Source organism: Littorina saxatilis, linkage group LG3 (genome assembly GCF_037325665.1).
Source record: "Littorina saxatilis isolate snail1 linkage group LG3, US_GU_Lsax_2.0, whole genome shotgun sequence".
NCBI classification, from domain to species: domain Eukaryota; kingdom Metazoa; phylum Mollusca; class Gastropoda; order Littorinimorpha; family Littorinidae; genus Littorina; species Littorina saxatilis.
This window is the reverse complement of record NC_090247.1, coordinates 58621904-58647348: the sequence shown is the minus strand read 5'-3', so window position 1 is coordinate 58647348 and position 25445 is coordinate 58621904. Positions and strand designations below refer to the sequence as shown.

The following is a 25445-nucleotide window of genomic DNA, read 5'->3' as shown; positions in this document are numbered from 1 at the left end:
ATTTCTAAGAAATGTCGCCTTTCGTAAAACGTTTACTCTGTAAAGTTCAAATTGTGTTTACGCTTGTCGGAAAATGCATTTCAATGTGTTCAACATTTACTGTTTAAGATTTGATAACGTTTTACGTTGATTTTGAAATGAAAATCTTGTTTCTAATCTGCTTTGGATGTGAATGTATTTCAATCATTTAAAAAAGAAATTAAAGCTTTTCCTTTCTTCTCAGCATCAACTCTCCCTATTTGAAATCTATTTTACTGATCTCGTTTTGTTCATTATCTTTAGGTGATGTGGGGGACTGTAAGCCAGATTAAGATTGAGTGAATTTCAATCAATTAGTCAGTCAGTCAGTCAGTGAAACAATCAGTTAAAGGATATACCTGCTTCGGTTTTCGATGTATACCATTTGCTCTTCTATGTCGGATTCTTCAAATCTCTTAAACCTTTGTCATGACTTTATACTCTCTAATATGTTGGTATGTTGGCTTGCTTGTGTGTGTGTGTGTGTGTGTGTGTGTGTATGTGTGTGTGTGTGTGTGTGGGTGGGTGTGTGTGTGTGTGTTTGTGTGTGTGTGTCTGTCTGTGTGTGTGTGTGTGTGTGTGTGTGTGTGTGTGTGTGTGTGTGTGTGTGTTCGGGGAAATCTTGCATGCGTGAGACTAAAATTTCTGTCACTATTTCTTCCACATAATTATGCTGCGCCAATTCTCTTCACCTTTTCGCGTCATTGTTCTCTTAAATTTGACTAAAAGTAAGAGTCATCAAGCAATACGTTCCAAAATATGAGGACACGAACTTCAAGTAAAGAGCTTATTTTACGTGTCTGAAACAAAACATACAAAATAACACGAATTAACATGATGGTTAACGCGAAAACAGTGAAATTGGTATGAAGTTCACGGGCTGAAAAACTAACGTGTTTGTATCATGACCGTCTAAGCAAGGGCGTCTCAACTTAGGAACACTCTCACCATGTTTTTACATTTAAATTCTATTTTGATTGAGCATTGATTTGCATCACTTAGATGAGTAATTAGTGAGAGCAGACTCATTCTCGTGTTACGTTTGGATTCGAATCTGGAAGAAAGGTGTGGAACTACAGTCCCACGACAGGGCTGGACTTAGTGTATGATAGGGAAGGGCTTCAAAACTGAGGTAGGGGTACAGGAGATGGACAAAGAAGGTAGGGGGGGGGGGGGTCAGTGTGGGGGGTTTGGTGGGGGTGGGGGTGAAAGGGGTCTTGTGAGTAATGTCCCCCGGACGCTGTCAAAATGTAGCTTTTGAAAGGGATATGTCGGCTATCTTCTTGATAAAAAAAAAGATACATTTACCAGGAAAAAGAGGGGTAGGGTGGAAGGGATGAGGGGGGGGGGGGGGGGGGGGCTTTTCAGAACCCAAGACAAAAAAGGAAACTGGATCACACGGGGTTCACGATGGCTCAGGGGTAAGATAAACCACGCAAAAATAAATTCTTTGAAAATTGCTCGCTCTTTACGGAAGGCACCTAGGATGTTCTCAAGCCGGCTGAGTGTTTAAATGAAAGGGTGTTTGTACTGTGCGTAAAAGCCTGGCCGTGTCTGTGATGGTTTACGGGATGCTGACTGTGCCCTTAACCCCTACAAAAACTGCTTTTCCCCAGCTGGCCAGGTGAAGACGGTGTGTATTCTGATACCTGCCTACAACTTGGAGGACTTCTTGGAGGGAGAGAACGAGGAGGATGAGATTAAGGGCTGGGGGCCGGGACCCGGCGTTCCCACTGGCTACCGTCCGACCCTCGTCACCGACACGAAGGGGGGAGCAAGGGGTAAGACAAACTATGCAGACACATCATGGGTCGTAATTCAGGATTCCAGGGCAACAACAACAAAACAACTAACTTACAAATCAACCAACCAACCAACCAACCATAAAGTCCAGGAATATATTAATTCAACTGGCCGACTTGGGGCAAAACGAACTTGAGTGCAATATGCCCCATTCATTATAGATAATTTAAATCTAAATTTAATCAAGAAGTTATTATGATTGTTAATGGTATATGAAATTGTGTTGTATACTTATGTACTCTCTCTCTCTCTCTCTCTCTCTCTCTCTCTCTCTCTCTCTCTCTCTCTCTCTCTCTCTCTCTCTCTCTCTCTCTCTCTCTTTCCCTTTTATATTCTTTGTCCATTATATTGTTCTGTCCCCTCTCCATTATACCTTTGGTTTTTTGTCAAATATGTATAGTTTATAGATATATAGATATATTTATATATATAAGAGATTTTAACAAATCTCGGAAGAAAGTCTCTGCTGACTTTCAATTGTTTCTTTCACTATTTCTGATGTTTTATATATATATTTATATATATGTATGCATATTTTGTTTGTTTCTTGTTTGTTTTGGTTAAAAGAAATATTTGTCAAAATCTCGTCGCAAGATATTGTAATCCGTATGTTAAATTCTCCTGTTAGGGTCACTACTTGTTGTTGATCCTTAACATGTATTATGTTGAATTTCCTATGAATTATTGAATAAACACTGTGTAACCCAACCAACCAACCAACCAACCAACCAACCAACCAACCAAACAAACAAACAAACAAAACACCACCAATCATAAACTCTTTTTAGTCCCGGGGTTGGTGCCGTGACGTAGGCTATAATTAGTCTTCGAGAAATTGTCTCAAGTGGTCATAATCGTTTTGGTTAATTTTCAAAGTTCCAAGTTGTATCATCACCCATACGACAATATATGTAGATTGATTCTTGTCTTTGGAACCTGCGAGGGTCATACAGACCCACATTCATACAACTCGCAATAGACGAATTCAGGAAATAACTCTGTCGGGTTTATATGGGTTTTGGAAGAGATGCTGTGCCTTGCTTTTCCTTGAATTTCCATAGAATCACTGAGGCAAGCTGCACATGACATTTGAGGCCTATGGAACCAAGAGGAATTAACTCATCCACAACCGATAAAAAGTTCCGGAATTCGTCGACTGCCAGTTGTAAGAATGCGGGTCTGTATTGCTCTCGCAGGTTCCAAAGACAAGAACCATTCAACATATTGTCGTATAATAGGTGACACAACTTGGAACTTTCAACATTTACCGAAATGAGTTATTTTCAAACAATCGTCCACTTCAATGCTAGCTTCTGCAGGTGGGGGCGGAGCAGCGTCACCAACGGGCAGCAGCGGTGCCGGAAGCTATGGCAGCGGTGCCGGAAGCTATGGCAGCGGTGCCGGAAGCTATGGCAGCGGTGCTGGAAGCTATGGCAGAAGGCCTCCCATGAAAGCGGGCCCCATGGGCCCTATGACAGACCCCAGCAAGCCCCCGGGCCCCAACCCCATGGGGGGGTACTGGGAGTGGGACTCCGAGGACGGCATGTGGGAACTGGAGGACGATAGGAGAAAAAGGCGACAAGCCCCTGGCAGCATACTTGCAGGTAGGACTGACTTTCCAGGTAGAGTACGTAACGCAGATGCAGATAGATACAGTGGAAGCCCCCTTTTGACCCCACCCCCCCCCCCCACCCCCACCGATTTAAGACTCTCCCCCTTTTAAGACCATGTTTGTTTTTTCTTCAGAATTTATGTTCATCAATCAATCAAAATGAGGCTTATATCGCGCGTATTCCGTGGGTACAGTTCTAAGCGCAGGGATTTTTTTTATTTTAAAAAAAATGTATGCAATTTATATCGCGCACATATTCAAAGCGCAGGGATTTATTTATGCCGTGTGAGATGGAATTTTTTTTACACAATACATCACGCATTCACATCGGCCAGCAGATCGCAGCCATTTTGGCGCATATCCTACTTTTCACGGCCTATTATTCCAAGTCACACATGTATTTTGGTGGACATTTTTATCTATGCCTATACAATTTTGCCATTGTTCATAACCTCTGTTAAGGCGACAGGCCCATGGTGGCGTACCAGCAGGTAAGACTTGACTTTACAAACGGACAGCCTGGTAGAGAAACGCAGACAGATACAGTGGAACCTTCCCCCCCCCCCCTCTTCCCCTTTTGACACCCCACCGCCCGATTTAAGACTCTCTTCCTTTGAAGATCATGTTTTCAAGAGCAAGGTCACACGCTCGTATGAATGTACGCACGGTAATATGAATACTAGAATATAAACACACATTCTCTACCGGAGCTCGTTCAAGGTCATTCATCAGCATGGTATAACAATACAATACAACACAACACAATACAATACAATACAATACACAATACAATAAATATCATAGCATACCATACAATACAATACAATACAACACAACACAGCACAGCACAACACAACACAACACAACAACACCACACCACACCACAACACCACACCACACCCATCAACAACACAACACAACACAACACAACACAACAAGAATTCCCTTCCTCAAACAGTAGGTTTCAAGTTTATTGGTCCATAACCCATGGGGGCATTTTGAACAATAAATACAATCAATACAATCATGATATATGCTAATATAATAAATAAATAAAAAAATAAAAATAAAAAAAATTAAAAAAAAAAATTATGAAAAACTGTTACAAATTCTATTAGTAAAGTCCAAAATATTCTTTAGCAATTTCTTTTTCTTAGTAGCAAACAACTTTTTAAATTTAAGTGCATTAGGTTTTTTCCAATAGTAAGGTGGTAACAACTCAGCTCTTTCTTCTTTGAAAAAATCACAGACAAATAAATAATGGAATTCATCACCTATGTCATGCGATACACATTTGGTGCAAGTTCTTTCTGACCTCGGGATGTTAAGATAACGTTCTTTCTGTACAGGTAAATTGTTATTTAATGTTCTAAACTTCATCATTGAAACACATTGCTGATATGGCAGGGTTGTGACGTAGTCTTCACATGCAAAAATATCTTTGAACATTCGATAATTCCAAAACATATTTTTTGTTCCAATTTCTGTAAACCATTTATGGATATACTGGTCATATAGACTTCTTTTTACTTTCTTTTTAAACCATGTGCTTGAGTATTGAATATTTTCTTGAGAAGTCCAAAAGCCAGAGAGACCAATTTCATTTAAGGTTTTTTCAATGAAACATAAGTACTTGGATTCAATCATCTTGTTGATATACAATCTATAAGTAAAGCAATACACAATACTTGAAAACTTATTTTTATGAATAGGACTAATCAGTTTATACCAATAGCAAAGCATTCTACATTTCATATTAACATCTAGTGGATATCTTCCAAGTTCACCAAATATCATAGCATTTGGAGTTGATTTTTTTAGTTTGAAAACAATTTTATAAAAACGCAATTGAAGTTTAGTAGCAAGTTCACAGGAACCAAAACCCCATACTTCACATCCATACAATAAAATTGGAGCAATCATTTTATCGAACAGGTCAACTTGTATGTCCACAGGTAGTGACAATTGTCTACAAGTGCGCAAAAGAACAAACATTGCCCTTGAAGCGCGATCATATAGATTCTTCTGTGCGACTGAAAATGTATTATTATAATTAATCTTAAGGCCCAAGTACATTACATCAAACACTACTTCGATTAAATTGCCATTGTACGTAAACAGTGGTTTATTTCTAATTTTACCTCTGGAAAAAACTATAACTTTCGTTTTGTTTACATTAATATTTAGACGCCATTTTAAACAGTATTCGTGCATTTTGTTTAAACATTCTTGCAGGTTTTTTTCCGACTCTGAGCAGATCACAGTATCATCCGCATACAGTAATAAAAACATTTGAAACAAAGCATTTACATCCGTATCATCCATTCCAGCCACAATAGCCTCTCTTGACATAGATTGTAAACCATTACTGTTTTCCAACAGAAAAGGCTTTAGATCATTTAAAAATAGAGCAAAAAACAACGGTGACAAGTTTTCCCCTTGTCTAACTCCACACAAACTGGGAAAATATCCAGAACACTCACTATTAACTTTAACACAAGATTTGGCATTTTCATACAAATTTCTTACAGTTTTTAAAAACTTTCCATTAACATCAGAACTAACTAATTTCTCCCATAAAAATGCACGGCGAACTTTATCAAACGCTTTTTCATAGTCTACAAATGCACAAAACAGTCGCTTCTTTTTGTTGAGAAAAAAATTTAATATACAATGCAAAGTAAAAACATGGTCTAGTGTTGAAAAACCTGTGCGGAAACCTGTTTGTTCTTGACCTAATTTGTTATTACTCTCCAAAAAGTTTGATAACCTATCATTTAAAATTGCACTGAAAAGTTTTCCGAAGCAGCTGAGTATAGTAATTCCTCTATAATTTGTGGGGTCAGCTTGAGAGCCTTTATTTTTGTACAGTGGAATAATTTCACCTACGGCCCATTGTGTTGGAACCTTTCCTGACTGCAAAACAACATTAAACAACAATACATAAATATCAATCATTCGATCATGTGACGCTTTTAAATACTCATTAATTATTTTATCCTGACCGCATGCCTTATTGTTTTTTAGCTTGTCTATACATTTGATAACTTCCTCCTTTGTAAAAGGCGCATTAAGAAATTCATTACTTGCTTCATTTAAATGTTCATTACTATCATCCATTTCATTTTCATCACACTCTTGTAGTTTAGTGAAATGTTCGAAAAACTCAGAACAAGTTGGATAGTTAGTTTTGGAATTATTCTTTTTATTTTTATTTAGAAGATTCCAGTATGCTTTCGGGTCAGTACTTCTTAACTTTCTCAAAGTTTTAACGAACTCATTATGATACGACTTGCATTCCTTTTTTATTGTCTTTTTGTATTCTTTAAAAGCACTCTTTTTTTCATCTTCATTGAACACATTTTTAAACCGTCTTGCTTTGTTTTTCGCATGTAAAAATATTTTTCTTTTCTCTTTGCAAATTGCACTAAACCATGGTTGTTGTAGTTTAAATTTCTTTGAACGTGGCTTTTTCATAAATTTTTGTTTTTTAATTACACCGATTTTCTCAGCAGAACAATTTAAAATATCACAAATCTTATTAGTAACACTATCAACGTCATCTGTTGTCGTACTCTCACTTGTAGCTAGCATATTTTGTAATTTAGTTTCAACAGTATACATATCATCCTCATTCAGATTAACTACAAAAGCTAACTTGGTCCCATTGTTATTGTCCCATTTTGGTTTTGTGTACTTGTTATCCTTTTCTCTACCTTTAGACAGCAGATCTTCATTTTTGTTTTTTTTCACAACTTCTGCTAGGCGTACTTCATTATGTTTTAATAAATGCAAAACAACAGGACAGTGTACATCAGAATACATTTCACAAAATTCCATCACAGAAAAATAATTAACTTTCGAGAACAAATCTTTTGACATAATGCAATAATCAACAACGCTCTTATCCTTACATGTGCATTTACCAACCCCTGTATCATCGCCAACTCTACCATTAGCAATAACTAAGCCAGTCATTTTACAAAAATCAATCAATTTAAAACCAAGGTTATTAGTATTATTATCCTGTGAGGCCCGCTCACCTATTAGAGTACCAACCTCATCAGAGTCAAACAAGTCATTATCAACAAAACCTTCTGAATGCTGATCATCTTCATGCAACATTTCACTCAGATGACCAGTGCGGGAATTTAAGTCTCCTAACAGACAAACATAATCATTATCTAACCCAAACTGCATGTACACCTCTTCTAGTTCAGCATAAACATCTTTGTTATGGTAAGGTGACCCTTCAGGGGGAATATATAAAGCTCAGAAAAGGGTGTCACGTCCAAGTATTTTCTTATCTAACTTAAAAAATAACGCATTCTCACACATTTCTACATCCAAAAATGTATACCATATTTTCATCTCTTCTTTTATCTTATGTGACAGCTTTTTTTCTTCAAAAATAGTTATATTATTAGCAAACACTTCCCGTAATAAAACTAATACACCGCCTGATTTTCTGCGAAATGTTCCTCTATTCTTATAGAATGCTATATAACCTGGAATGTTAATCTCATCAATATCATCAAGTTTGCTCTCGCTAAAACAAATAATGTCATATTTGGCAATAAATTTCACAAATTCAGGAAATTTTAGCTTTGAAGTGATTCCACAGACATTAAGCGCTAAGCAGGAGAGTATATCAGGATTATCCTCAATACTATATTCAGAACCAAAGGAATCTCCAATCTCACTATCAACATTATATACATCTATTTTAACAGTAGATTTGTTACGTACATTCTCAACATCTAACGAGTCAAAATGAACATCAACATCTGACATTACAACAACATTATCCATTTCATGCGCATTGCCAACATCCAGAGAGTCATGCAGAATATCAACATCAGAAACATTTGCATACACATCAACAACATCAACATCATCAGTATCACCACAGTCTTTCACCACTCTGTCTTCACCTCCCTCTTCACCACCATCATCACCCCAGACATTCACTATATCTTCATCACCACAGTCATTCACACTGTCTTCACCCCTCTCATCACCACCATCACCACCCCAGTCATTCACTCTATCTTCACCCCTCTCATCACCACCATCACCACCACAGTCATTCACTCTGTTTTCACCCCTCTCATCACCACCATCACCACCACAGTCATTCCCTCTATCTTCACCTCTCTCAACACCACCATCACCACCACATTCATTCACTCTATCTTCACCTCTCTCATCATTACCACAGTCATTCACTCTGTCTTCACCTCTCTCATCACCACTATCATCACCACATTCATTCCCTCTATCTTCACCTCTCTCAGCACCACCTCTGACTTCACCTCTCTTATCACCATCATCACCATCACAGTCCTTCACCACTCTGTCTTCACCTCCCTCTTCACCATCATCACAATCCTTTACCACTCCGTCTTTACCTCTCTCATCACCACCATCACCATCACAGTCCTTCACCACTCTGTCTTCACCTCTCTCATCACCACCATCACCATCACAGTCCTTCACCACTCTGTCTTCATCTCCCTCTTCACTATCATCACAGTCCTTCACCACTCTGTCTTCACCTCTCTCATCACCACCATCATCATCACAGTCCTTCGCCACTCTGTCTTCACCTCTCTCTTCACCACCATCACCATCACAGTCCTTCACCACTCTGTCTTCACCTCTCTCTTCACCACCATCACCATCACAGTCCTTCACCACTCTGTCTTCACCTCTCTCTTCACCACCATCACCATCACAGTCCTTCACCACTCTGTCTTCACCTCTCTCTTCACCACCATCACCATCACAGTCCTTCGCCACTCTGTCTTCACCTCTCTCTTCACCACCATCACCAACACAGTCCTTCACCACTCTGTCTTCACCTCTCTCTTCACCACCATCACCATCACAGTCCTTCGCCACTCTGTCTTCACCTCTCTCTTCACCACCATCACAATCCTTCACCACTCTGTCTTCACCTCTCTCTTCACCACCATCACAAACCTTCACCACTCTGTCTTCACCTCTCTCTTCACCACCATCACAATCCTTCACCACTCTGTCTTCACCTCTCTCTTCGCCACCATCACAATCCTTCACCACTCTGTCTTCACCTCTCTCTTCACCATCATCACCATCACATTCCTTCACCACTCTGTCTTCACCTCTCTCTTCACCACCAAAGTCTTTCCCTAAACCACCACCTCCTTTCTTCTCATAGTTCGCAGCACCACACACCTGACTCACATGAGGGGGAGACGCTGAATCAATGCCCCCAGGGCACCGCTAACCCTCGGCCATGGCAGACCCCAAACCCCCATCTGTAGGTTCCTCAGCAAGGTGCGACAGACCCAGGGCATGGTAGTCGACTCCGGTGACGCCCAGCTTGAATAGATCATCAGGCGTGTCAATGACGACCGGTTTGGGACGGTCTGATGGATGAAGGCCAGGAGGTGACTTCTTCACACAGAAGATCTTGCCGTCGATGGTCCAAGCATTATACGGGCCGAGTTTCTTGACAAAGCCCAACAACCTGGCCCTCAGCGGGGTAATGTCATCATTGATGAAGACATTCTTGTACTCCGGTTTGTCTTTGAGGGTTTTCTTGTTTTTCATCACATCACTTCGCTTGCGGCGAGAAACAAATCTAACAAGTATGGGGCGAGACCCTTTCACTGCTTTTCCTGCTCTGTGTGACACAGAGATGTCAGCCTCACTCACGTCCACACCTGCATCTTGAAAGACTTTGATGGCTTTCTCCTCCACCTCTTCCGCTGTCTCACCAGCACTCTGCGGAATACCAAACACTCTGACACTCTCTCGCCTAGTATACTGTTGGAGTCTGTCATTTTCGTAGGTTAGTACACGCACAGCAGACAGCAACCTTTCAGATCTCGGTTCTGGTCTAGGGGAGACAATCGATTCCAAACGTTCTTCGATCCCTGACATCACACCCCTCACCACCTCACTAACCACCACTGACATTGCTGTGACCATCATGGGTACCATCTTCACAATTGGATCGTTCGAGTCATCACCAGAAGACTTAAAAATAGCCAGAGCTTCGCTAACTTTTGAAATGATAGCGTCTTGAAAAGTTTCAGAGGAAAGACCACTCACGACTGAATGCAGTTGCGGCGAACCCATGCCACCACCTCCGACAGTCCCCTGACCCGCGCTCGTACTAGGAATCACCTCCTCCTCTTCTTGAACTTTCTGTCTCTTTGACGACACACCGCTAGAAAAAGGCGATCTGAAAGGTGTGGTGAATGTAAGTCCCCTTCTTGCCTTCGACATGTCAGTTGTCACCGTGGTTCACCGTGGTTCACATACATCACACACTTCGACCGGGCGGCAAACCACATGCATATTGCAAACCATTAGCAGTCGGCTTGACGAAGAATACTCCTCACATGATAGGCAGACACACTCCACAGTCACTTTTACTGGAGCTCCACACACACACCTGTCAACAGTCCGCCATCTTGAATCAAAGCATCAGAAGCTGCACAAAACAGAAGCAGTTCCTTAATTCGACCAAGTGACAAGTGGAAGGTGTTACAGTAGAACAATTTCATTGTGGTTTTTTTTCCACTGCAGGCAGGCTGCAGTGCGGACCAGGCACCACCATTCACGTGGACAAGGTGACCTTGGGGTTCTCCATTGACAACCGTTGCCGACCAGTGCGCCCTCTTTGCCACACAACGTCCACGCTAGGCCGCCAGGTGTCGCACTGCGAGGGTCAAGCGGGTGTCTGCAAAGTGACCGTGGCGCAACAATTTCTTCATCGTTGCGGACGACGAACCAACTACGCTAGGATACAGTATGAGTGTATAGCAGGTGCGCTTTGATCGTTTCTTCAAGGTATAGAATCGGTGCATAATGATTCAAATGAAAAACCGTGATAAAAATCTGATGATGAACAACATTATAATTATGTACAAATAAAAAATATTTTAATAAAATGTGAAAACATTGTTTTCGTGCTGTTTAGAAAACTGAGAAGAGTTTTTAATATCGGGTGGAAAGCAAATTGCAGGAATATTTTTTCAGCATTTATTTTTGGGAAGCAGCGAGAAGACAATACGTAGAGAGCGATTGAATAAAATTGATAATGGACGCCATTTTTCGTTTTCACGTTGATGGCAGTCCGCGAGAATGTTCATTGGTTGTGAAAAATGGCTTCACTGGAACTACAACGCGACGGCACACCATAAATTAAACGATGTAGGATACTTCTTCATCTAAGTTTTGTAGGTACCTTGGACAGTTTTGTCGTTATTACAGACACATTTAAAAAAAAACATTATTTATAAAGCTGCAACTGTCATTCTCTTTTTTTTTCTCCAGAGTCAGAAAAACACAACATCTGCGAAGCCAAGTCCTTCACAAGTACCGGAAGCCTGCTGATTAGCTCCCCTTCCTTCACCAGAAACGACAGCGCTGCGCATGCGGAGTACCTGTCGTGCGAATGCGCGGTGTCACGTGGGAGCAGCGCGTCACTGTCCATTCCGTGGCTGAGGACCCAACTGGACACAGGAGACCAGGGGGTGTGTGGGGAGGAGATGGTACTTCTTGACACCTGGGATGAATCGGCGAACAGGTAACTTATTGACACCTGAGCTGACGGGCGCAGTGGCGTGGTGGTAAGACGTCGGCCTCCTAATCGGGAGGTCGTGAGTTCGAATCCCGGTCGCTGCCGCCTGGTGGGTTAAGAGTGGAGATTTGTCCGATCTCCCAGGTCAACTTATGTGCAGACCTGCTAGTGACTTCACCCCCTTCGTGTGTACACGCAAGCACAAGACCAAGGGGGCACAGAAAAGATCCTGTAATCCATTTCGGAGTTAGGTGGGTTTTGGAAACACGAAAATACCCAGTATGCCTACTCAACGAAAGCGGAGTGAGCTGACTATGCTCTCTGAGTATAGTGTGGGGAACCCAAATGGGCAAACGAGCTCATACGTAACCAGACAATTCTGGAACGCTGAAGAAGAAGAAGAACTTGACACCTGAGTTAGATCTGCGAACAGGTATTGCTCATGACATTTGAGACCCTCTGGAACTTGGATATTCCCTTTTATTGAAAAACAAAACAAACAAAAAACAAGAACTTTGCAGTTATTGTGCCGTGCGCGCGTTTCTCTCATGGTCGAATCAAGGCAATCAGTACCGGCACGGGGTACATCACGAAGCGTCCCGGTACCGAAGCGTCCCGGTGCCGAAGCGTCCCGGTACCGAAGCGTCCCGGTACCGAAGCGTCCCGGTGCCGAAGCGTCCCGGTACCGAAGCGTCCCACTATAACACGTCACAGGGGTACCGGGACGCTTCGGTATCGGGACGCTTCGGGACGCTCCCGCGCAGTAGGGCACGAAGCGTCCCGGTGCCGAAGCGTCCCGGTACCAGTCACCACGCACATCCTCGGCTCGCATGCCAATGTATTATATAGCAAAGGGAATGCCTGTAATTCACACAGAGCAATCACTTGGTCTTAAACGTGCACAAGACAAAAACTTTCATACTGGGGGAGCGAGCCAGTCTGAAGAGTACTCGGGTCCAGCGCGAGCGTTCTTTATTACCCAAATGAACCCAAACAAACCCAAATTAACCCAAATGATACAATTTAAAAGTCGGAGGCAGAACTGAAAAGACTTTTTCCGACGCTCACGCTTAGTGAAGCCAGAAAGCGTGTGTGATAACAGACATATCCCTCTTGTGAACGGAAGCCTACGGACTTTTCCCCCGAACTTGTCCACACGGGTACAGTATTTCCAAATTGGTGTGTTGTGAGTACAGATCTAAAGTAAAGTTGGGGAAAAGTTGGACAAAAAGTGAATTTTTTTTACCGAAAGCAAATCAAGGTCTGTGCAAAATTAAAAAAATCAGTGAAGTCAAGGTCAAATCAAGGTCAAGATTAAATTAAAAAAAAATAAATATGGTTAGTCAAGTCAAGGTCAAATCAAGTCATTGGTTTAGAAAAAAAAAAGTCTAAGTCCTGTGACGCGTTATAGTGGGACGCTTCGGTACCGGGACGCTTTGGTACCGGGACGCTTCGGTACCGGGACGCTTTGGTACCGGGACGCTTCGGTACCGGGACGCTTTGGTACCGGGACGCTTCGGGGTGTCCCCCCGGCACGCAGGAGTCGAGTTGTGAGACTTTGGTCTAGGATAAACAGCATTGAGTGTACACTTTGCCCCGGACTAAAGTCTCCAACTTGCATACCGACTCAGACCACTACCATAATGCAGGTGGAGTATTTTTTTTCAAAGTTTGCTTCAGCAAGGTAGTCTTTTTCTCCGTCCACCATCCTCTTTTGCGAATATTTTTTATATTCAAGCTGAGAGGAGATTGGCACGTGCACCGCCCGCATAAAGTTGGCCAGAGAGTAGTTTAGAGCTCGCTCCCCTACAACAAAATAATGGTGATGCAACTACGTATAAAGAAAAACGAAACCAATTAAACAAACCAAGATGGGTCTTCTTGCCCACCCCCCATCCCCCCTACATCTCTGACGTCAAAAGCAAGAAAAAATCGAGAAGACGTACTCATGGGAATAAAGGCATTTCATAAACATTATGTCGCTCCTCCTGGGCCTCTCACAGAAACCGACCAAACATTTCGAAAACGAAGTTTATCTCGGTGACTTGGTCATTATCAGCAAGAGCAAATTACTCGTAAGGTCAATGCAATAATACTTATTGCTAGGCTGTACATATATCGGTACCGTATATCATTAACCTTTTTTAAAGTATTTTTGTTGCTGGTGATTGTTGGTCAGATTCACGCTGCAGGAGGAGCTGTGCGGCCTGCGGTCAGTGCGGTACAAGACGTTCAACACCCCAGTGGTCAAGCTCACCTTCATCCCAAGCTTCAACCACGTGGCCACCAATGGCTTCCTCTTCAAGATCCAAGGTCAGTCGTTTTCTCTTGGTCTTGAGTGTTTGTTTGTTTGTTTTGACTTTGTTGTTGGTTGTTGTTGCGTTCTTTCTGACGATTGGGTTGCGTTACTTCCCCTGAATTACTTCCCTTGTTTGTGTAAGTGGCGCTAGTAACTAGGGTGCCGCGTCATAGAGGGCTCAACTTGCGCCTCAGGACCACTTTTTATCTCCAGCACTGGAGAGAAGTAACGCTTTGAATCCCAGTAACTCATTCTGATTGTATTCATTGGCGCACTTTTAGTGCGTTTTCGAGCAAATTGTGTCGTGTGCGTCTAGATTAAGGTACAGTAGATTCCCCACATTCTTCAGATTCCTTAAAATTGGCCCAAAACTCTCCCAAAACGGTCAGATCAACAGGACCCATTTAAGCTAGTGCGATTGCAGCAAAGAGAGTCAAACCTTCACCTACACACTGTCTTCTCTCCCCATGATCACAGGCAAGCCTGACCCCAAGGCAAAACTGCAGGTGACGTGCAGTGTGGTGTCCAGTGGCTCCCCCGTGGCCGGACCTCCCCGTCCCCCTCCCCCCTCCCCCGCCCAGTCCTCATCCTCCCCCGTGGCTGGTCCTCCCCCTCCCCTCTCCCCGCCCCAGTCCTCCTCCTCCTCCTCCGTGCCAGCAGCAGCCGCTCAGCCAGGCAGACCTCAACTTCCTCCCACCTTCGACCTCAGCAAGTACCCAGGTAAAACTAAAAAGATTACCTTTTGTTCAGCATCGATTGTATTATCCGAGTGAGACTGTTACATAGTAATGAATACTTTGGATGAAATAGTATTTTATTCAACAATTAATTGGTACAATACATTAATGAACCTATTTACAAACTACAAACTATAAGCTTATAATAGTGGTGATCCAAAGAGAAAAACACACATACAAATGATGACAGCTTGCACTCGCACATTTTCCCCTTTAAAAACACAAAATCAACAAAGTAATGTATACTTTGAACTTGTAAGTTTGAAAATCCAATACAGTCGAACCTGTCTAAAAGGGCCACGCAAGGGACCGACCAAAAGTGGTCGTTACAGACAGGTGGTCGCAATGGAAAGGTGACTTATGAAGAAGAAAAACTCGTCTAGAATCCTTGGGAGTGGTTGTTTTGGGCAGGTGGGAGCTTTCGAGGGGTGGGCGCAAGGGCAGGTTCATTTAACAATTTAACAATGTAATTTAACAAAAAGATGTGTTGAAGTTACTTTGAACATTGCTGCCCACAGACTGATAACTGCGAACACAGATTTAATCAGAATTCTTTGTCATGTACATGTAGAGCACGTCTAAGCAAGCAATTGACCAACCCTTGCTTGGTTTCAAATGCTGTAAATAAGGTTATGGGTTGGCTTGACGCAAAAGGAATCATGTTCAATACACTCAGGGCTCCCCATAGTGCGCGTCCCTGCGTCCTATACGCACTAGAAGCCGAAAACACGTACTAGAAATATATGGAGGGGGTCCCTGGACGCACTAGATTTTAAAAGAGCGGGTCCTAGGACGCACTAAATTTGCTTTATCGTGTGTACCGTAGATACCATTTTCAGACTGCAATCGACACTTTGCAGTACACTATACGTGACCACAATGTTTTATAAATACACTGGGACTTTTCGGCTTTTGGACCCTTGGGACCCTCTAAAATACTGCAGTGGAAGTCCATGTACCCTCTAAAATTTAAAAGTGGGGGTCCCGGGACGCACTAGGAGGGGCGTCCGTGGGGAGCCCTGATAATGATTTATAAAAGAGTGCCCGGGTGCCCACATTAAGCCTATTTCTAACTTCCCGTATCTACTAATTTTACACATTGAGAGATTACTGGAAAGAAATGAATCGCATGTAAATGTTGTTTAGACTATGAAACGAATCACAATTAAACAAAGAGCAAATTATGGCCCCAAAAATCGTTTTTCATGTGTAAAATCAAATGCACTAAGGTTATTGACAACTTTAACCCTTACCTTTACGACGAATTGTTTTCAGAAAATAAATTGATTACATAATTGCATAACTCAAAGTTAGCCAGTTTTGCAGCAGACAGCCAATTCTATTCCCATTTATCACTTCTATAATATGTTTAAAAAAAGTTATACAAAATTATAAAAATAAAAAAATAACAAGTCGCGTAAGGCGAAAATACAATATTTAGTCAAGTAGCTGTCGAACTCACAGAATGAAACTGAACGCAATGCCATTTTTCAGCAAGACCGTATACTCGTAGCATCGTCAGTCCACCGCTCATGGCAAAGGCAGTGAAATTGACAAGAAGAGCGGGGTAGTAGTTGCGCTAATAAGGATAGCACGCTTTTCTGTACCTCTCTTTGTTTTAACTTTCTGAGCGTGTTTTTAATCCAAACATATCATATCTATATGTTTTTGGAATCAGGAACTGACAAGGAATAAGATGTTTTTAAATTGATTTCGACAATTTAATTTTGATAATAATTTTTATATATTTAATTTTCAGAGCTTGTTTTTAATCCGAATATAACATATTTATATGTTTTTGGAATCAGAAAATGATGGAGAATAAGATAAACGTAAATTTGGATCGTTTTATAAATGTTTATTTTTTTTTACAATTTTCAGATTTTTAATGACCAAAGTCATTAATTAATTTTTAAGCCACCAAGCTGAAATGCAATACCGAAGTCCGGGCTTCGTCGAAGATTACTTGACCAAAATTTCAACCAATTTGGTTAAAAATGAGGGCGTGACAGTGCCGCCTCAACTTTCACGAAAAGCCGGATATGACGTCATCAAAGACATTTATAAAAAAAATGAAAAAAACGTTCGGGGATTTCATACCCAGGAACTGTCATGTCAAATTTCATAAAGATCGGTCCAGTAGTTTAGTCTGAATCGCTCTACACACACACAGACACACAGACACACACACACACACACACACACGCACATACACCACGACCCTCGTTTCGATTCCCCCTCGATGTTAAAATATTTAGTCAAAACTTGACTAAATAATATAATAAAAAGGGGAACAGAAGTCACATGAAAAACCGGCATAATTCTTCTGTCTCAGAGTAGAGTTGCATAACTGCCTTGACATGAGCCTTTTTTTAAATCTTGTTTTTCACAAAACTTAATATATATATAAAAAAAAATTTAAAAAGCGAGATATGATATGCAATTTTTCTTATGACCGTTACATAATGTTTTTATATTTTTGTTTATCTCCTAGGTCTACTGAACAAGACGCTGAGCGCGTGGAGGAACCGTATGAACCAGGAGGGCAGTGTAGCCGGCCAGACCGGTCAGCAGGCACAGCCCGCTCAGCCAGGGTCAGCTGGGGCCGTGGTGCACCAGGGATCTGAACCTGACAGTAGGCTTATTTAGTACAGGCTTTTTTCAACCAACCACATTGACTAAATGTAAAAAGATGTGTTGAAGTTACTTTGAACTTTGCTGCTCACAAACTGATAACTGCGAACACAGATTTGATGAGAATTCTTTGTCATGTACATGTAGAACACGTCTAAGCAAGCAATTGACCAACCTTTGCTTGGTTTCAAATGCTGTAAATAAGGCTATGGTTGCCTTGACGCAAAAGGAATCATTTTCAATATAATCAGGGCTCCCCATAGCGCGCGTCCCTGCGTCCTATACGCACTAGAAGCCGAAAACACGTACTAGAAATATATGGAGGGGGTCCCTGGACGCACTAGATTTTAAAAGAGCGGGTCCTAGGACGCACTAAGTTTTCTTTATCGTGCGTACCGTAGATACTATTTTCAGACTGCAATCGACACTTTGCAGTACACTATACGTGACCACAATGTTTTGTAAGTACATTTATCACTAGAACTATAATATGTTTAAAAAAAAAACATTATAAAAAATTATAAAAATAAAAAAATAATAAAAAGGGGAACTGAAGTCACATGAAAAGCCGGCATAATTCTTCTGTCTCAGAGTAGAGTTGCATAACTGCCTTGACTTGAGCCTTTTTTCAAATCTTGTTTTTCACAAAACTAAAAATGTTAAAAAAAAGCGAGATATGATATGCAATTTTTCTTATGATCGTGACATAATGTTGTTATAATTTTGTATCTCCTAGGTCTACTGAACAAGACGCTGAGCGCGTGGAGGAACCGTATGAACCAGGAGGGCAGTGTAGCCGGCCAGACCGGTCAGCAGGCACAGCCCGCTCAGCCAGGGTCAGCTGGGGCCGTGGTGCACCAGGGATCTGAACCTGACAGTGACCAGTTCAACGTCAGTGGAACCAGTGAGTATCATGACGTCGTTGTGACTATTGTTCTGACGTCATTTGTACACAGTGAGGGGCTGTGACGTTTTCTTTTTGGTTTCTTCACCTTCTGAGTTCGTGGGCTGCAACTCTCATGAACACTTGGGTTTGAACAAGTGGGCTTTCATTTATACAGTGGACGCCGCTTAATAAAACCGCGGTTAATAGAGCCAGCCGCTTATAAAAGCCGATTTCAGACGGTCCGGATTTATCACTATATCTTATGTATTAGAAAAAGCCGGTTAATAAACCCAACCCGCCGCTTATTAAAGCCAGTTTTCTCAGAGAAATCACGTAGTTTGTGACTAAAACTCACATTATCTTGTTCTTGTAATCGCTCAAGTCACAGGCCTATTTATGTCCACGCTCACGCGTATCACGAAGTATTGATTCGTGACGGTGACAGTGAAATTATTGATGTACCGAAGTGATCAAAGTACACGTACATGTACATAATTAAAACAAAAGTTCAACATCCTTCGTGAAGTTTTGTTTAGATTCAAACAAGTGTAAATGACGAAAGAAAATGACTGAGTGACGTACACAAAAGAGAAGATTTTTTGTTTCTTTCGAAAATGACGTATTCCTGGACCGCCGGTTAATTAATCCGCCGCTTATTAAAGCCAATTTTCGTCGGTCCAGAAGTGGCTTTATTAAGCGGCGACCACTGTGTGACCATTTTCCGGCTTTTTCCAGCGTCGCGGACGACGCTGGTATCTGCGGTCGGGAAGACTTTCCACGAATTTGCCACAGGGCGCCGCCATGTTTTCTGTGCTCGACTGCGAGCAGACCACAGGCACATTACACCCAAAATTCTTGTAGGCATACACAGACGCAACATAGCATATACAGACAATAACACCCACAACACTTCAACTGCATATGAAAGGAATAAAAATAAATCCGCAAATCAGTCGCGCACAATACACCAGTTAGAAAAACAAGGAGTACCAAAGCGGCGTGCAGAAACTAAACTGACTCGGAGACTGAGAAGAAACATTTATCACACGATGTGGATAGCAAACATTAAAATAAAACAGATAAGTCAAGCAAAAAATAAATACAAATATCGAAAACACAATAAACAAAGGTAAAGAAAACAAAAAGAGATGCTTGCCGACAGTCAGTGTGTGTGTGCGTGGTTTGCCGTGTGCGTCAGCGGGGTGTGTGTGTGTGTATGTGTGTGTGTGCGTGCGCGTGCATGCGTGCGTAGGCTACGTTCTTGCGTGTGTGCGTTCGAATGAGAAAGAAGAGAGAGAGAGGATTGAACAATGAGGTCACGTTCTCTGTCACATGAATACATATACACACACTGAAGGCTACTTCGGACACGAACACTTGCCAACAACTGTGGTTGGACATGCTTTTGAAATGTAATATTTTTTCGACATGATTTCTGGACATACGAATCCCGCTGTGTTGCCTACTGATGTTGCGAATGATGAAGGTTTTGAGTTGACTGACCTTGAGGAGGGATTGCATCAGGCGTTTATCGTCTCAAATTATATCCTTGCTACTTTTCAGGAGTCAACTATTGCCATTCATGGTAACTTGGATAGTCAATGTTTTTATTTGTTTGATTCCCATCAAAGAAACAGAAATGGTAACCATTCTTCAAATGGCGCTGCAGTTTTGATGTCATCAAGTTAATTCCTTTGCAGAATTGATTGATTTTGTCAAAAGCCATTATCAATGTGTTTATCAATTAACACCTGTTCATTTCTGTCCAACTGCAATGCAAACTCAATGTGGAGGAAACAAGGATTCATTACAAACAAGTCATCCCTGTACATCAACAGATTTATGTACCTCAATCAATACTGCTAGTATGAGTGACAGGAATCTAAAAGAAAAAACAACCAAACGCAAATGTACTACTACTTCTACGACTCGTTTGAATGTAAAACAGAAATGTAACACTATCTGTGACAATGACGGTTCTACGACTCGTTTGAAGGACAGTATAGATCGAACCTTAACCCACAACTACGACAATTTGTGTCAGACTTTTTTGAACAGGAAAATATGCCTCTGTTCAACAGTAACCAAAACATGGAAGATGTTTTTGAAACTTTACAGAAATGTAACACTAGCGTATATCTGTGACAATGTTGCTTTTGAATTGAACCCACATTTGTTGAACAGGAGAGAATGTTCCTGTTCAACAGTGCCCAAAACACTGAATCTGACGTTTTTGAATCTTTTCTGTCATCTAACTGAATCTGACGTTTTTGAATCTTTTCTGTCATCTAACCCAATTGCTCATGACTTCATCGATCTTGAACATGCCTACTTTTCAAAGAAAGACAGACAAAAGCGAAATCTGCATGTTAGCCATCTGCCTGAAATGGTCAATGCACTTTTGTAAAATTGTCACAGCTGTTATGCACTTTTGTGAAATGGTCAGTGCTGTTGTGCACTTATGCAAAACTTGGTGCTGTGCTGTTAACATTTGAACAAAATGCATTTTGTTCAAATGTTTAGTGCAACTTGCTACTATATAATCGCTGTATGCGCTTTGTGGTAATAATGCACTGTTGTGAAAAGTTTGCGCTAAATGTTGGCACTATGCATCATTGTTGGAGCACCCTCCTGTAGATGCACCATGCTGAAAAATGTACTTATGAATCAAGCATTGACTGAAATAAACAATTTATATATCCAGCACAACATGCAATTCATTAACTTTTGACCCTAACCTTTAACACTTCCCAAAATAAATCTTTGGTGGACATTGCATCGACGCTGTTCATTTTGAATGAACATTTTTCTTGTTTAGGCTACCGGTGGAGAGAGGAGGGGTGAAGGCTGATAAAGCACTAGCCGGTCCGCGCATACTGTGACCTCAGTGTAGCTTAAAGATAACAATTTCCTTGAAGTTGAAACCAACAGGCGCACCCGGGATTCGAACCCTGAACCTTTAGCTCAGTTTAATGCCACAATATTGCATTTGAATACAAACTTGGTTACACAAACACACAGGGCCGACTTCCTTTACACCAGGACATTGTGCCCGCCATATTAGGTTACGAAAAATAGCGTGCCGTAGTATGATGAGGTTGTGATCATATTGGTGACGTCAGGTTGACCAGAGAGGCTCATGACGTTGATGTGATGTTATTATTATGTCTCTTGAATACCATTTTCAACCATTTGGAAACCACAGACTATTTCAGCATAATAATGTTAGCCATGCAAGAAACAAATCCTTGTCTCTTCGCAATAGACAAGGGACTTAATTTTGCGTTTGTTGCAGGTGGCACTCTGTCGGCTGTGGTTGCCTCCCTTGGATCTGTCATTATCATCATCGGATCCCTAGTTGCCTTCTTCGCCTACAAGAAGTATGTGTGTGTGTGTGTGTGTGTGTGTGTGTGTGTGTGTGTGTGTGTGTGTGTGTGTGTGTGTGTGTGTGTGTGTGTGTGTGTGTGTGTGTGTGTGTGTGTGTGTGTGTCAATGTATGTCTGTCTGAACGTGTGTCTGTCTGTCTGTTGTGTCTATATGTCTGTTGTGCAGAACTAAAGTACAAGTATGTGCCTTTCTATGTGAACTTCAAGGAGCGCTTATTTACTTACGTGTACAATGAGGAAAAGCCAAGTAACGATATTAGGATTACGATATCGAATTTCCAATGAGCAAAAATACTGGCAAATTTTTTTCTTCGCCGGAGCCAATATCCTATATTTTCCTTTTAAAAACGCACGAAAAGGTAGGTGGTTGTCACATCATTTTGTGCACAGTTTATATTCATCGTGCTAAATCTATAAACTCAGATTTCACCAAATCAAACTGACAATCAGTCTGTCCTCCCTTTCAGGTACCAAAAGAAGAAGAAACAGGGCGCAGTCCACTACAATAACCGATCCACCGTCCGATCCGACGCCGGACTCTACTCGGAAGCGACCTATCAGGACCCGACAGGGCCCGGATCGAGCATTCCCACCGCTCTTACAATCCCCGCCCCCGTAAACTCCACTACCACCATGGCCGAGTCTCAAAAGACTTCAGACCCTCTCCCAAACCCAGGCAGGAGAGCTAGCAGCGACGGGCACGCACCTTCTCTCCCGAAGCGACCTCCTCGCGCGAAGAAGGAAAAGTGTCGCCGCCTGGCGGACGAGGAAGAAGTGGCGTACGACAACGCGGCTTCCGTGGAAGGAAATGACGTCATGCTTCTGAAAGACGCCGACTACGCCTCTCTCGAAGACATCTCCAAGGCGCTGGGGTGTCAGGATAATGCTGGGGACGTCGAGGTTGACCTGACCGAAGAGGTTGAGGTCAAAACTGAATCCTGTATATGTTAATGACAAACGACACCGATTATACTGCAAACCAAGGCGTATCTTTTCGATCCTCTCTTCCAAAGTGAGATCTCTGACGTCAAAAGCGAAAGAAAGCTCGAGAAAACGTCATTTAAGCCAATAATAGCGTCACGTAAAAATTCTATCACTTATTATGCAAGTCTCCCGAGGAGCTGGCAATACATTTTGAGAAAACTGTTTATCTTGGTTACTTTGTCATTTCAACAGTACAAAAATCACTTGTAAAGTCACCGCTAGGCTGCGCATGTATCGGTATCATTTCTCATTAAGTGGCTCAGTTGGTAAAGATGGTTTGGTTGGTTTGGAAACCAGGTGAGCCGCAACGGTCCCCATTTGATACACTGTTGCCGCGTTACGTTTCTTTTCGTGCCATTTACTTTATTTTTATCTTAAAAAATTGTTCCACCGACTATAAGATGAATCCACAGATCACAGGTATGTTAGGTGTGTATCAAGGTGTTACGCAAAATTGGGTACTATATATAGCAGGTCTGGGCAACAGTGTGTTTTCGGATCCTAGGCAGTTTTTCCTGATCCGTCTTTAACTTCGTAAAGACAATGTACGGGCTTGATTGAATAAGCATATTTAAAAGACGTGGATGCTTCTAATAGGCTACTGCTAAAAGCCAGGGCACGTCTTAAAATCAACCTTGGCGTGATTGAGCCAATCGTCTCTCGTATAAACTAAGCTGATTCGTTCTCCTGAACTTAGGCAGAATGGCGATTGACTTAACATTTTCGTTCCTTTAGATGCGAGCAAGCTGCAGAAACCTATTAAATGAATACAGTTAGTTATAATCTCTCTTTAAATCATTCCTGATCCAACACAAACAACATTTTTTTTTAAATGGTTAAAACAATTCCAGTGCTGCGGCATTAATAGCTAGAAATCATGATTATCCTCAAGTGATGCTATTCCCGAAGTGTAAGCAAAATGCCATGATCAGTCACAGTCAGTTTTTGTTGTTGTCCAGTACATTTGAGCTGACTTGATCGTTATTTCAGAATGGAGCACTGGTTAAAACTTGTTCGTTGCTCTTCCCAGTTATATGGTTATCAATATTATTTAGGTTTACCCTGTTGAAAACGATTTCGCCGATTGCGCACTGGCAGAATGGGCATATTTGTCGTGTCACGTAAATTGGTGGAATCCTAGGATTTAGTTTTTCATGACATGATCGTCTATCTTACGCAAGTGGCCATTTCTGTGTATTTGTACCACACCTGGGATTTCTAGTGATTTCAACAAGCCTAAAGAGTCTTTGCTAGTTTCAAAAGATACAAAAAATCCTCTCGTGTCCGTACAATTGTTGCTGTCCGTACCCTTGTTCATACTCACTTTTTAACAAAACTATGAAGTTTGATGTTGAATTCTGTTTCAGCTTTGCTCAGGACTGAAAATAAAACATACGGAAAGTGGAACTTGATTATGTGTATTGGTTACATTTTATATGTTTGTTATTGATATGAACGTTCAACGAACTTTCATCTGTACACTGTCTATGCATACCTGTTGAAACACGCAAACAAGCACGCACGCACGCACGCACGCATGCACGAACAAACCAATACGCACACGCAACCCGGCACACACACACACACACACGCAACCACACACACACACACACACACACACACACACACACACACACACGCAACCACACACATACACACACACACACACACAACCACACACACACAACCACACACACACACATACACAAATAAACACACACACACACACACACACACACACGCAACCACACACACACACACACACACACACACACACAACCACACACATACACACACACACACACACAACCACACACACACACACACAAATAAACACACACACACACACACACGCAACCACACACATACACACACACACACACACACACAACACACACACACACACACAAATAAACACACACACGCACACACACCAACACACACACACACACACACACACACACACACACACATACACACACACACATACATACATAAACGCAAATTCAATAAATGAGATTGGACGTTTACACCCATGATTTTACAGCTAAAACGCAAACTTTCACAAACTATTTTCAGCGTGTTTCCACTCCTCACAGCAAACTAACTTCAAATATTGAACATTTACTCCCAGCAAATACAAAATAGTTTAGCAAACCATTCTTGTTTACCAATGTAATTCAAATGTGTAGAAGGAAGAAAAACAACACTGGTTATAGGGAAACGATTGCTTCCGAAAGGAGTCGAAATGAACAAACCCGGTCGATTTTTCGGTAACGATTATTTCCAAGAACAACCCGCGAAACAAACATTCCGTGTAAATTGTTTCTTTGGCGTTATGCAAATTTACACGAACCGTCCATACGTTGAAAGTTATGTTGGCACTTTGTAATGAGAAATAAACGTGTGCACCGTTTTTGTTGAGGCTGCTGCACAAAAGAAAACAAATCTACATTGATACTGTGCTAATTTCTCTGCTAATGCGTTGTTCCTTTACATAACACACCT

General features: G+C 41.7%; 1 protein-coding gene across 2 annotated transcripts in view; it reads left to right on the top strand.

Annotated features, from left to right (window-relative positions):
• The window catches only part of LOC138962792 (uncharacterized), a 25026-nt gene extending 682 nt beyond the window's left edge, over positions 1 to 24344 (top strand). Inside the window, exons 2-11 of one of the 2 annotated variants that reach the window (XM_070334753.1) lie at positions 1635 to 1799; positions 3141 to 3425; positions 11015 to 11254; positions 11765 to 12017; positions 14191 to 14324; positions 14788 to 15030; positions 17542 to 17682; positions 18418 to 18585; positions 21863 to 21947; positions 22421 to 24344. In XM_070334753.1, the coding sequence (XP_070190854.1) occupies positions 1635 to 1799; positions 3141 to 3425; positions 11015 to 11254; positions 11765 to 12017; positions 14191 to 14324; positions 14788 to 15030; positions 17542 to 17682; positions 18418 to 18585; positions 21863 to 21947; positions 22421 to 22904 (2198 nt within the window). In that variant the 3' untranslated portion in view covers positions 22905 to 24344. Of the gene's footprint in view, positions 1 to 1634; positions 1800 to 3131; positions 3426 to 11014; positions 11255 to 11764; positions 12018 to 14190; positions 14325 to 14787; positions 15031 to 17541; positions 17683 to 18417; positions 18586 to 21862; positions 21948 to 22420 lie in introns of both variants that reach the window. The other variant, XM_070334752.1, reaches the window with a different exon arrangement.
• The last annotated feature ends 1101 nt before the right edge of the window (positions 24345 to 25445 follow it).